Raw genomic sequence first — 14,453 nt, 5'->3', positions numbered from 1 at the left:
TCAGTCAATTAGGAAAACTAAGAAAAGAGATCAAGCATGAGGTAAGTCAGAATGAGTCTGAGGTACTGACTGCTAGAGATTTGTAGCAGAAAGAATTCATCTCCCTACTTTGCATTTCATTTGCATCACCACACTGGCCAATGGGATTGGAGCAGAACTGGCAGTTGAGGAGGATAAATAAAGACAGAATGCCATCGGAGCCCTCATTCCTCTCTCATGTTCATAATACCCTTCTTTCATCTCTTCTTCCTTATTCTGTTCCTTTTCCTGTCATAATGCCCTATTCTTTCATTCTCCCTCACCAGCGTGACTCCGCTTCCTGTAAGTAGGTCTCTGTAAAAGTCATACAGCTGTGAACGGGAGATAGAGCATAAGAAATACAGAAGAATAGTAATGCAAAATATAACCTTTTTGAAATTCACAAATGTGTGTATGTTCAGTAATGAGTACCGTCATCATCTCGAGTCACAGTAAAAATGTATTGCATCCTCTATGGAATAATGCTTTCACTACTATTCGCTATCATTTTTAAACCTTACATGTCTGTGAAACTTGTTTACTTTTCATAGAGGAACAAATGTGAGTTGTTTTTTTTTTTTTTTTTTTTTCATGCATTTTCTCCCCATTTTCCTCCCGATTTAGCGCACTCAAATTTTGTCTTCCGCTGCTGAGAGATACCCGATTGCATCCGAGGAGAGCATGTTGCTGTAAACGCCTCTTTCGACACGTGCACAGCCCTCCCTTTCTTGCCCCTGCATTCTGCACAGGTGTCTCTTCCGCCAATCAGGGTCCGTACACAGCGTATGAAGAGCCACCCACCCACACATAGTCCGGCCCCCACCCTGCAGATACGGTGAACAATTAGTTTCTGCTGCAGGCACTGACAATTATGCCCGCTAGATGGCACCCAGCCGACCGGTGATAACACCGAGTTTCGAACCGATAAGTTCAGAAAGTCGGTGCTGGTGTGCAAGCGGAATATCAAGCTGTGCCACCTGGGTGCTCAAATGTGAGTTGTTAATGTTTTAGAGAACAACTTGTTCCTTGTACCAGTTATAGCGTTTTATCAGGTACACCTGTCATATCAGTACACATGTAAGGTTACATTTACTGACTGTTGCCCAATGCACAATTTGTAAGCTGTCTTTAACAGTGACTACCAAAGGACCATTACTGACCAGATACATTTTGGGTTGATGCATTATTCACACGTTCTCACAGTAAAGCACATCAGCAGTGTCAAGAAAATGTTTATATTTACTATAAGTGTTGTCAATCACACAGTATATACAGTATTTGATTTTGGACAATTCTTTTATTTTAAACTTGCTGTAAACCATAAATAGCTTTCAAGTAGCTGAAGTGTGTTTACCTAAAATGTTTTCCACAAGTCAAAGCCACACATGTGCAACACTGCAAATTACTCAGTGTTGAATAATCAGTTAGTATTAATTCAAGAAACAGCCTAGTCAGTTTAGTTAAGGACTATACACTGATCAGGCATAACATTATGATCATGTCCTTGTTTCTACACTTACTGTCCATTTTATCAGCTCCACTTACCATACAGAAGCACTTTGTAGTTCTACAGTTACTGACTGTAGTCCATCTGTTTCTCTACATACCTTTTTAACCTGCTTTCACCCTGTTCTTCAATGGTCAGGATCCCCACAGGACCACTACAGAGCAGGTATTATTTAGATGGTGGATGATTCTCGGCACTGCAGTGACACTGACATGGTGGTGGTGTGTTAGTGTGTGTTGTGCTGATATGAGTGGATAAGACACAGCAGTGCTGCTGGAGTTTTTAAATACCGTGTCCACTCACTGTCCACTCTATTAGACACTCCTACCTAGTTGGTCCACCTTGTAAATGTAAAGTCAGAGACGATCGCTCATCTATTGCTGCTGTTTGAGTTGGTCATCTTCTAGACCTTCATCAGTGGTCACAGGACGCTACCCATGGGGCGCTGTTGGCTGGATATTTTTGGTTGGTGGACTATTGTGACAGTGAGATGTTTAAAAACTCCGTCAGCGCTGCTGTGTCTTATCCACTCATACCAGCACAACACACACTAACACACCACCATGTCAGTGTCACTGCAGTGCTGAGAATGATCCACCACCCAAATAATACCTGCTCTGTAGTGGTCCTGTGGGGATCCTGACCATTGAAGAACAGGGTGAAAGCAGGCTAAAAAAGTATGAAGAGAAATAGATGGACTACAGTCAGTAAATGTAGAACTACAAAGTGCTTCTATATGGTAAGTGGGGCTGATAAAATGGACAGTGAGTGTAGAAACAAGGAGGTGGTCATAATGTTATGCCTAATCGGTGTATATACTACATTCTATAACATTTAGAACACAAAAATACACTTAGCTTCTTACATAATAGCTTTTTAAGTTAATGTGAGTTTTGCATGTCTGTGTGGGGTTTTTTTGGGGGGAATTCTGGTTTTTCCCAACCTCTCAAAGTTACTGCTGTAAATTGCCCCTAAGTGTGTGAGAATGTGTGTCAATGGATGGGCATCATGCCCACGGTGTGTTCCCACCTTGCGTCTGTGTTTGTGGGTTGTGCCGAACCCTGAACAAAATTGGTCAAAGAATAGAATAAGATGTGATTTTGGCTGAATTACACCTCGTAAACTTAAGTAGATCTACCAGAAGACTGTTGTACAAAGCTAAAGCAGGTTAGGAATTCAACAGACTGATTGACAATATAATGCTTATTTTAAGAACTCAGTGTCATAGGTTATATACAATAGTAACTGTTCAAGTAGTAGTTAACTTTAAGACATGTGGGTGGTATTGGATTGTTGTGTGTGTGCGTGTTATGACAAAAAGGAAACCAGTAATGAGTGTGGCATAATTGAGGTCAGACAAAATCAATGGCTTCCATAGCTAGCTGCCCAAGACCATGACATACTCCTTTTATGCTTAATTAACTTTCTGGTCTAAAGAGGTCATATTAGGGGGGAGAACAGAACATCTACATAAAGGTCTACTTTTATGACTAATCTTGCTCTAATTATTATCCCTTCTTGTTATAGTCAGTTTTGCACACATGATTTTGCACTTTAGTCTGGACACGTTAATGATGACAGGACATCAAGGTATACCAACAGTCAGTAAGTTTGAAGAAGGCTTCTGCAGTGATCAATGCATTATTATCAGCATTATTATTATTAAAACGTATAATATATACTTATGTCACATTTTGCCATGTAGATAAATATGGATGTTGCTTAAAATCACTGTGTGTATGTTTTATAACTCTTTTATTTATCTTGGGTAACCATTTAATCCTAATCTGAGCCCTGTTGGTTAGGGTGCCAGATTAGATTACCCAGAACCTTTTACTGTATGGTGCCCACACTGTGTGTTGCTCCAGCATGCCATACCATATCTTCCGACAGAAACCTGACAATTTAAATGTGTATATGAGAAGTAAATTGTAGTAATACTAAATTTTCTATTTTCACTATTGACGTAAGTGTGTCTGTATGGTGTTTGTTGTGTTTGGTGTTTTTAATTTGTTATTATTTTTGTATTACACCATGACCCCATTCCCTCACCCTCATCACTCATTTATTTGTCATCCTGAATCAGACATGTTTTGTTTTGAATGTAGGCCATGTGGTTTGTGTTGTTCACATTTACAAAGACGTGTAGACTCCACATTATGACCTAGACATAACACAACAATAACCATATACACATTGCAAAAGACAAGCAACTACTTTGGGGATGTAATACAGCTGGAGATTGTTAATTGAAAATTCAGTATATGTTTTTGTCCCATAAATATCAAAACAGAAACTTATGAGCATTAAATTTAGCATAAAGGGAAATTAAATTAAATTAACTGAATGTTTTATTAATGTGTTTATTAAAAAGTACAGACATAACCCAATGACAAGTCATTCTTTCTGCGCATGCTTGATATAGTGGAGGGATTGTTTTAGTAACTTAATATACTTTTAGTGCATATATCCACTTCAAATGTACACTGGTTTGGCGAATCCTAACCCTTTCTTGTTTACTTACTTACCACCAGCTCATGGAATTGTGTGCACATTGCACTTTTAACTGGAGCACTAACTGGATGATAACTGTGAAAACTGGACATTAAAAAAAAGGGCAGGAAGAACTTTGGTGCTGGTGAAGACTTTTAAAAGTACCTTGAGTGGAAAAAAGGACAAAGAAGTGGATCCTCAACCAAACCCAATCTCTCATACAAAGCACAGATAAATAACTAAAACTCTCTTATTTTGGGCACAGTATAAGAAAAAATCTATTGGAAAAGACAATTATGCTTGGAAGAAATGGCCAGCAACAAGATGGATAGATACAATTAGAGAAACAATGGATGATTTATTAAAAACTCTGAAGACCCAAACAGAAGATGGGAAGTTCTAAAGAAACATTGTACATATGGTTGCCCGAAGTTGGAAATGACTTGACGGTCCTTTTATACTCTTGTTTGGATTAATAAATACAAAGTCAAAAGTCTGTACGTAGTTTAGTAAGTAGATATTTGCCCTGAACGTTTAATAAATAACAAAAGCAAAGCAGTTTAAATACTTGCCTCCCATCAGTGTACAGTGATTTTAATGTATTTAAGTAACTTAAATATGATGTATTTATTCTATTAAGTGAAAATTATTAATTAAATGTCTGAAATGGGAAAGTATAAAGACTAAAATGCAAATAACTCTCAGCTCTCATTTGTGTTGTCTAGCTGTCAGATTAAAATATAAAAGCCTGTGCTGTAAGGGCTCATTGTTAGTCCCTGTGGCATATTTTCAGTAGTGTATTTTCACTGTGACGCATATAATCTGCGTGCATCCTAAATCCCAGAGCAGGTGGTCAGGCGTGTGGCCGCCGCGGGGTGCAGAAGGGACACGCTCACCATGCTTCAGCAGGCATGGGGGCAGGACCATGCCACACTTGTGCATGCTGCCATACACACTCTTGCACCATCCTGGTCATTGCACACCCACTCCCACATACTCCCCATTAATGAAGTCTACAAAATGAGACCCACACGGCATAAGCAGTGCCGCCACGCCAGCATTAGGATTCGCAGGCCTGCACGTGCCAGTATTCATAAGCCTAACATTCACATGAGCCAGACATACAGAGGGCTATCCACAGTCAGAAACAGGTGGGCCAGAAAAAGAGGGAGGGTTGGGAAGGGGCATCTGTTGACAAACTCCAAATCAGCATCTCTTGTCTATGACCTCTCCATCTGTTCATTTGTGTTGGGTTGAAATTCAGGATTGCATAATTATTTATTCTTACTTCTACAGGAACATGCCCAATAAGCCGAACAACTAATGTAGTCCATGTTAAGTAGTGCATCATAAATTGCTGACAATGACGATTTAATTTAGGTCAGCTGGATCCCTCACAATCCTGTTAGCGAAATACAAAGCAAACTGGTGAACGTGTACCAACTTGACTTAAAAGGCCATTGTCAACAGGTTTACATCCATATATCTCATTGACAAACATTTGCAGGAATGAGTCAAAGGAGCTCAGCTTTTAACAGAGGGGTCATGGGATGCCATTTTTCCAGCAAGTTAATTTGTCAGTCTGCCATACTAGAGCTGCCCAGGTCAACTGTCAGGCCAGTACAAAGACATTTGCCTCAAATAAAATGTAGACAAAGCTTGCATGTTTTAAATGTTTTAAAATGTAGTGGAACATGGTTTTAGCAACAACATGGGGAGTGGGGGGGCTAACTTAATTTTATTGGATTTCTGTTCAGTGGCAGGGTGTTTGAGTGTCCATAACTTTTGTCCATATAGGGTAGTTTGGTACACACCTCAGTAAGCAGGAATTTATGTTTACACAGAGTTTAATACAGTGCTGTATTTACAGTGTGTTCCCCAAACCTGATTTTCTCTCTTTTGAAAGGTTGTCACATTTAAATGTTCAAACATTAAAACCATCTCCTTGTTTATACACTCACTGTCCATTTTATCAGCTCCACTTACCATATACAGTAGAAGCACTTTGTAGTTCTACAACTACTGACTGTAGTCCATCTTTTCTCTACATACTTTTTTTTTTACCTGCTTTCACCCTGTTCTTCAATGGTCATCACAGAGCAGGTATTATTTAGGTGGTCGATGATTTTCAACACTGCAGTGACAATGACATGGCGGTGTGTTGGTGTGTGTTGTGCTGGTATGAGTGGATCAGACACAGCAGCGCTGCTGGAGTTTTTAAATACAGTGTCCACTCACTTTCCACTTTATTAGACACTCCTACCTAGTTGGTTCACCTTGTAAACGTAAAGTCAGAGACGATCGCTCATCTATTGCTGCTGTTTGAGTTGGTCATCTTTTAGACCATCAGTGGTCACAGGATGCTGGCTACAGGGCGCTGTTGGCTGGATATTTTTGGTTGGACTATTCTCAGTCCAGCAGTGACAGTGAGGTGTTTAAAAAAAAAAAAAAAACTCCATCAGTGCTGCTGTGTCTGATCCACTCATACCAGCACAACACACAGTAACACACCATCACCATGTCATTGTTACTGCAGTTCTGAGAATATATATATATATATATATATATATATATATATATATATATATATATATATATATATATATATATATAATTTTATTTACTTCCCCGTCTTTGAATTTTAAATTGTCCCTTTACTGGCTACAACTTTGCAGTATGAACTAATATCAGACAATCACACATGAGATATTTCTCCCATTACAGCCATTAAATCTCTGACACAGTTTTTATTCTCATACACATGTAATGATTTACCAGTAGCCTCAGGCTCTGATCCAGTGTTGATCTGTTCTTTGAGTGTATGCTCAAGCTCTATAATCCCAAATTAATGTTTCCACACTTGCCCCTCCCTAGGTCTAGGTATTAACTTCAGGAAAGCCTTTCCACCCAAATAAAATTTGGTTTTTACATATGTTAAAGACCTGTAATCAGCTCACAGCTTGGGTTTCCTTGCATGTTTTTACTAAACATGAGTATGTAAGGATAACCAGCACAAGGCTGTCGTACTTGCTTTACTAAGTAAATATTGTTTGTTTATTTGAGGTATAATATACTTACATTTTGAGCTTTTATCCAAAGCGACTTACAGTACTGTGACAGTATACAGTCTAAGCAATTAAGGGTTAAGGGCCTTACTTAAAGAGCCCAACAGTGGCAATCTGGTGGGGTTTGAACCAGCAACCTTTTACTTATCTCTTATATTTATAATTACATGTATATATTGGTTATAACCCATACTACTGCTTCTACTACATATATTCATTCATACCTATATATACATATATCTTGATTATCATAATGTGTATGGGTAATACATATATTTGTATATATTATTAATAAGAATATATAGACTACTGCTGCTATTTTTAGTTATATTTCAAGTCAAGTATCGAACACACAATTGCACTTTTGCATTTTCTTGTATTTTGTATATTGTATACATGCACATTACATTTTTATTAGTTATTTTTTTTCTTTTGATTTTGTTCAGCTACTGGAGACCAATAATTTCCTTCGGGATAAATAAAGTGTCTGTCTGTCTAATCTATCTTGTCTTATCTATCTAATCTATCTATTTTACTAGTCCAGTACATTAATCGCTAGGCTACAACTGCTTTTAATACTTTTAATATTAACTTTTAGAATTTAAATGTACCTTTAAAAAACAACTTTTTACTACTACTACTACTACTGTTTTGAACATTTCAAAATACAAATAAGGGGATCATGGTTTGTTATGTAAACATTTTTTAATCAGTTCAAAAAGAACTTTTTCTCAATACAAGATTGCAAATAATTTCACCATCTACTCTGCATAATACTGAGTAAAGATTCAGGGAGTTTGGAAAAATTGCAGCCCAGAAGCCACTGTTAATTGTCCCTGTTAGATTCTTAATAACTGGTAAATATAGCCACATGGGGTCGGTAATGCTTTGGAAAATCAATCAACACAGTCTGCAGCTGCATCAAAAAATGCAACTTTGTTATGCAAATCTGAAACATATTTTCTATGTGGAGACGCCATTAAGTTCTCTGGGCTCATTTTTTGGGGTAAAAACCGTCAAGTTCCGCAGGACTGGATGATTGCATGTGTGTAACGTTGTTTCAGCAAAAAAAAAAAAACACCAAAAAACTAAACATTCTACTGATTGCAGAATGCAAAAAGGTGTAAAATAAACAAAACAATTTTACATTTTAAATTATGCTGTTGTTGAAAAATATGTAGAATTGTATTGATAAATGTAACCACTAATGTTATTAAAAATAGCATCTAAATTTTGCCTGTAAGGTGTAATATTGGTGTTTAAAGCTTATTAATTTATCTTAATTCTCTACTAAAACTTTTTATTACCTTCATTGGTCACGCAACGTTTATACGAGTATAATTAATTAATCGTTTTTTTTCTTTTAATTGTTTGTTTTGAAAGCATTTAAATTCTGTTTTAGAAAGTCGTGGTGGAGTTGTAATAGAAACAAGAAAAAAAGTTTTTCTTAAGGGTTAAACTCTATCTAAAACTGAGCTCTGCTAAAGTGTGTCAACAAATTATAAAGTAAATTACATTAATGATTAAACCTTTTTGCTGCCGGTCGGGCGTCTCTCATTGAGCCCAGTTATTCCTGGAAAATTGCACCGCCGCGACTCTGACCAGAAAAACATTAAAGTGAAATAGAAAAAATTTGAAAGGTTTTATAATGTGTATGGGTTTTTAAACTAATATAAAACTGAAATACACTTCATAAGATGTATCCCTTAAATACATGTGTGTTTGAAACGCATTTATAGTGTCATGAATCGCCATGTACAAAACATAACGTCTAAATGTCTAAATGAATGAATTTTGATCTGTCGAATTATTGAATATATGTAGATTTTAGTCCTAGAGTCTTTTTTATTCAGTTTCTGTCACGTCAGTGTTTTATTTCCCAGTATAAACTTAACGTTAAACATAAAATTGTCCTGATGAATGAACTTCATAATGAAGCCGTGCTGAGGAGAAAAAAATGTAACCACGTCTTTGAACGTTTATAAGTGACTCGTGTCCACTTTGCATCGTAGCCACATTTTTGCTATAGTGTAACATAAAAACCCTTTGGGGCGGCACGGTGGCTCACAGCAAGAAGGTCCTGGGTTCGATCTCCAGGTGGGGTGGTCCGGGTCCTTTCTGTGGGGAGTTTGCATGTTCTCCCCCTGTCTGTGTGGGTTTCCTCTGGAAGCTCCGGTTTCCTCCCACAGTATATAATACAGTACATGCAAGTGAGGTAAATTTGAGATACAAAATTGTCCATGACTGACGTTAAACTTGTGAACTTATGAATCTTGTGTAATCAGTAATTACCTGTTCTCTTATTAATGTAACCAAAGTGTGTAAAATATGACCTTAAAATTCTAATAAATAAATAAAAACCCTTTAAAGTCAGAAGCAACCAGATCAACAGGAATGGTTCCAAAACACATTAACCTATGTTTTATTTATAATATTTAAACAGTATTTAAACCCCTTTATTCTGCAAAATAGATACACAATTCCATTTAATTTAAACTTGTCAATGTGGTGAGAGAGAGAGAGAGAGAGAGAGAGAGAGAGAGAGAGAGAGAGAGAGATAACTGAATAACATGACGTCTGTGTTTTGTCATGAAAAAGACAACTAAACACTCCAAAATACGATGTCTTTACAAACCACTGGGTTTTACACTAGCAAAATGGTTTAGAAGTAGGCCTATACGTTCATTGAAATAAAAAACGTGTGAACTTGTTTTCTTTAAATGTGTTTAATTAAAAATTGTATTTACAGAAAATAAATTAACATCATCATCATCAAGGACTACATAAAACACTATAAAAATACTGCCTTTATTAACATAGCCCATGTGGCCTACAAGAGTTTACAGTTAAAATAGGTTACATTTGGACAGAATACAAATATTTACACACAAAAACATATAAAGCGATTGTCTTCTACAACATGACCCCTACAAACTAACTGAAACCTTGTTTTAAATATTATAAATAGTGCATATTGAATGTTTTCTGTTTTAAGAAACACTGAAATGGTCTGTCTATGGAATAGACCAGTAACATAGACTATAGTCTTAGCTGGTTGGTAGCTGATCTAGTGCTGTTTGTTTTATGCTGAATTGATTTATCATCAAGCACTGGGTTATGAGAGTATTTTATGATCCAAAAACACTAATATTTAGGTTTGATACTGAGACCTGAAACCCCAATTGAATGAAAAACTGTACATACCAGCATGCTACCATTTTAATGGATCTGCTATCTTTGAGCACAAAACCAGAAATGGATCTAAAACGACTATTAGATCAGTATTTGGCAACGTAAGCCAGATCAATAACCGGTTACTGGCATATGCTGTTTACGTTTTTATTTACATTTTCAGCATTTAGCGGACGCTTTTATCCAAAGTGACTTACAGTACTGTGACAGTATATTTTGTCTAAGCAATTGAGGGTTAAGGGCCTTGCTTAAGGGCCCAACAGTGGCAACCTGGCAGTGGTGGGGCTTGAACCAGCGACCTTTTAATTACTAGTCCAGTACCTTAACTGCTGGTCTACAACTGCCCTATTTTCTTATTAGTAAATTGGTGTTTGTTTGAACAGGAACAGCCCAATAAACATTCTGCAAATGCTGACATGCTGTAACATTTACGTGTCTTCTAGTAAACTACAAAACTTGGAATTTCCAAGAAGATTGTTGATCTTTGTAATCCACACAGTCAGTATTGAAGCTAAACTTCCAGGATGCACTTTGCTCTTTATAATCTAAACTGTCGCACGCGTTGATCCCGAGACCGGATGCAGTATAGCCCTGAGCAGTGAGTGAGCATGGCGGACTCATGTGATTACTGACAGCGCTGGTGTTGGTGGGGCTCAGGGTGGATGTGTTGACACTCAGCTGGTGGTGCACAGACCCGAAGTACGGGCTGCAGTCCATTCCGCTGAAATAAGACGAAGTGGCCGCATAGGTCTGGTTGTAACCGGACGCCTGGGTGTAGGTGAGCGGGTAAGAACGCTGCATACACGATAAAGCAGGGGGAGGTGATGATGAGGAAGAAGAGGAAGAAATCGGCTCTGAGGTGGGAGAAATGGATGCAGGGCTCCATATGGATACCGGAGTGCTGGTGGACAAAGCCGGTACAGAAGAGGAGGAGGAGGTGGTTGTGGTGGTGGTAAACGAGGCACTGGTGCTGCTCTCTGGGCTTGTTTCTCTGACTGGGGAAGACTTCTTATTTACTGGTCGAGTTTTAGTCTGTGTGCTGGTCGGTGTTTGCTGCTGCTGGCGACACTTTGCTCTTCGATTTTTGAACCAGACCTGTCGAATTGTGTCAAAAATAAATATATAAGGATTATTTAGATGCTCATACAAAGCATTTACAATAACGCACCAATCTGAAAGATTGGTAGAAAACATGTAAAAAGTTATTTAACTTAGCATTTCCTATCACTTTAATGAACAGTCCTAGTCAAAACTCTTCACTGAAAATAAGAACTTTTTAATTCACACAAAAAAGAAAATGTGCACTTTGTTTCTACCCTTAATAACTTAGGAGTTTAGGAGCTACACGGAGCTGTTTTAACGTGTTCTACATATTATAATAAAAACTGTAATTTAAAAAAAAAAGTACTTTTTTTGTATTTTTAAAGTAGATACCATTTGTTTTACATTGACTTAACACCAACAGACTAAGCATATTCTGTTTTGATGAATTAACTAAAGCATTAAATAAGTGATTAAGACTCTCCATTTGTAGTTTTCCATGTAAAATGATGTGAAATTAGGTATATTTTTAGGCCATTTTTTATCTTTGACTAAGTGTCTACACTTACACACAAAGTAATAGGAATAGCTTATATCATTTTTTGTAAAAACTAATACTAACCTTATTTTTCGAGGCTAACTTTATGACGCAACACCAATGCACCAATCCTCTTTAAAATACAAAGTATATATTTTTTAAACAATTACATAAAATTCTGTTCATTTCAAACACAAAACAACATTTGTAAAAGTATTATGTTCTTCTTTATGAAGTTTATTTTGATTGACTTTCTTTTAAGATAACACAAACTTTAATATAAATATAATTTGCATTCATACGACTATAATAAACAATATTGATTGTCATTTTGGAGTGTGTAATATTACTGTATATAAACAAAGGTATCTTGAAATTTCTAGTATAGTTTTACCACAATAATACAATGTTATTGAAAATGAATATGTGAAATTTCCTTACGTTTAATTTTTTTTTCCATTTGAAAGAATTTCTAAATATAATTATTTCTAGCCTACAATCCAGGGGTTAGTCTGTCAAATGAATTAGACAGTATAAATATTTAAACCAAATTAAACTGTAGTTCGTTTCTTACCTGTACCCTGGATTCTGGGAGGTTAATTTTCAGTGCCACCTCTTCGCGCATGAATATGTCCGGATAGCGCGTTTTAGTGAACAGTGTTTCTAACACATCCAGCTGTGCGCGGGTGAACGTGGTGCGCTCTCTTCTGTGTTTGCGGGGGGTTGCTGTGGGAATAAAATATATTTTTAACAAACACTGATGTTAAAATATTCCCGGATAAACGGATAAAATGACGCGGTTTTTTTCTGGTAATTCATGAACAGTTGACATGATCATTTGGGAGCTGTACTAAGTTTACAAAGTATTTTTGTAATGTTAATAATCAAAATGAAGCAGGTAAAAATAACAATAATGTGTATTTAAATTAAATTATCGAAATATGCAAATCTTTAAGTAAGAGTTCAAAATGTAGAAATATATAGCATATGTTTCCAAAAAACATTACACACTACATTAATTTTAAACTTAAGGTAGCAGTTAAATGTGCATCACATGTCTGCAGTGTTTCAGTAATATATGTATTTGATGTAATAATATGAAACAAATGTAATCTAGGATTTAAGGGGTTGTTAGATTAATTTAAAGTTGGAAGCCGGAAATTGGAAAATAATTGGAAATAAATAAATATAACTTAATTGTATAAACACATGTGACTTTTTTTATATAAGATAAATAACACAAAAGCTATTTACAATCAGCCAAAATATGTAAAATGTATTTCTGAGACTCATTTTAATTACTACAGTAAAATAATAAATTGTTTTTATTTTTTACCTTGAAAGCCAACAGATGGATGCAGCAGCTCCATCCCTGTAGTAGACAGACTGAGCCCGTTTACTGTGTACGGTGATTGTTTCAGGTAGGACATCATGTTTACTGGGTAGAGTAGCTCTTGGGTTCACTGCTATTAAACACGCCAAACTCCCAGTCGTGTTTCACCAGTTCCTTTCGTGCTTAAGTGGCGCTTGTGGACTGGACCACAACAAACATCGCAGCTGAGTGGGCGCTCAGGCTGTATGTAGTAGAAGGGGGCGGGGTCAATTATATAATCCCGCCCCTTAACTTAAAAAAACCCCCAAAAAACTACAATTTCCACTAAAAATACACTGAGTAAAATTACCTTACACACACACACACACACACACACACAATACTTACATTTGTTTGTTAATAAATGTTTAAACACTTTAGGTGGAATGTCAGTTACTAAGTTTCTTGCCTATTATGGGTTTACAAGCCCATATATATTTAAGTCAATTCATTTGCATATATGCATGCATCTGACTAATTTAATTATTTAAAAAAAAAAAACGTATTAAATGCTAATAATAATTTATATTACATACATAATATAAACAAAACGCAAAACTAAATATATTATTCCACAGTGCGTTATACAGGTATATTAGAACATATTCTTAAGGCACAAACGTAATAATGTTGGACAAATTTATTTAGACATTTAAAATAGAGTAACTGTCCGACCTTATATGCAGATAACTCTCAGAAATTAAGTATAACACCTGACATTCACTGGTGAAATAGATTATCTTGTTTTTAAAATGTTTTACAGTTCAAAATTTGTTTAACAAATATTACAACATTTAATTAATTATTGCAGTTACATTTTCTATCTACATAAATATTATTACATTCCACTTTTGAAACTCTTATAAAACTTTATCTTATCACCCAGTGGTGGGATAAACTAATTTAATCAAATAAATATATGGCTTGGCTGTCTATCTTCTGTTGATAAAATGTCCCTTTTTTTTGCGGCCTATTTTTAACGTCATGTTTTACACCTTGGTTACATTCATGACAGGACATCAGTTCACAAGTTTAATGTCAAGCACAGTCATGGACAATTTTGTATCTCCAATTCACCTCACTTGCATGTCTTTGGACTGTGGGAGGAAACCGGAGCACCGGAGGAAAACCCACTCAGACTCGGGGAGAACATGCAAACTCCATACAGAAAAGACCCGGACCGCCCCACCTGGGAATCGAACCCGTTCTTGCTGTGAGACGACAGTG

General features: G+C 36.4%; 1 protein-coding gene across 1 annotated transcript; it reads right to left on the bottom strand.

The window, feature by feature from the left end:
• Window positions 1–10,722: 10,722 nt before the first annotated feature.
• LOC134320084 (homeobox protein OTX2-like) lies at window positions 10,723–13,287 on the bottom strand. Its single transcript, XM_063001384.1, has 3 exons — window positions 13,191–13,287; window positions 12,429–12,580; window positions 10,723–11,370 (listed from the first exon to the last, which is right to left on the bottom strand). Exons 1-3 carry the CDS (start codon window positions 13,285–13,287, stop codon window positions 10,723–10,725), a joined length of 897 nt encoding a protein of 298 aa, XP_062857454.1.
• Window positions 13,288–14,453: the final 1,166 nt, after the last annotated feature.

The sequence above is a fragment of the Trichomycterus rosablanca genome, chromosome 9 (genome assembly GCF_030014385.1).
Source record: "Trichomycterus rosablanca isolate fTriRos1 chromosome 9, fTriRos1.hap1, whole genome shotgun sequence".
NCBI classification, from domain to species: Eukaryota; Metazoa; Chordata; class Actinopteri; order Siluriformes; family Trichomycteridae; genus Trichomycterus; species Trichomycterus rosablanca.
This window is presented reverse-complemented; position numbering and strand designations above follow the sequence as displayed.

Coding starts and splice junctions, on each gene's coding strand:
- LOC134320084 (XM_063001384.1), bottom strand. CDS start 13,287: ATGATGTCCTACCTGAAACAATCACCGTACACAGTAAACGGGCTCAGT. Junction 12,581..13,190: donor TCCATCTGTTGGCTTTCAAG/GTAAAAAATAAA, acceptor TTATTCCCACAG/CAACCCCCCGCAAACACAGA. Junction 11,371..12,428: donor TCCCAGAATCCAGGGTACAG/GTAAGAAACGAA, acceptor ACAATTCGACAG/GTCTGGTTCAAAAATCGAAG.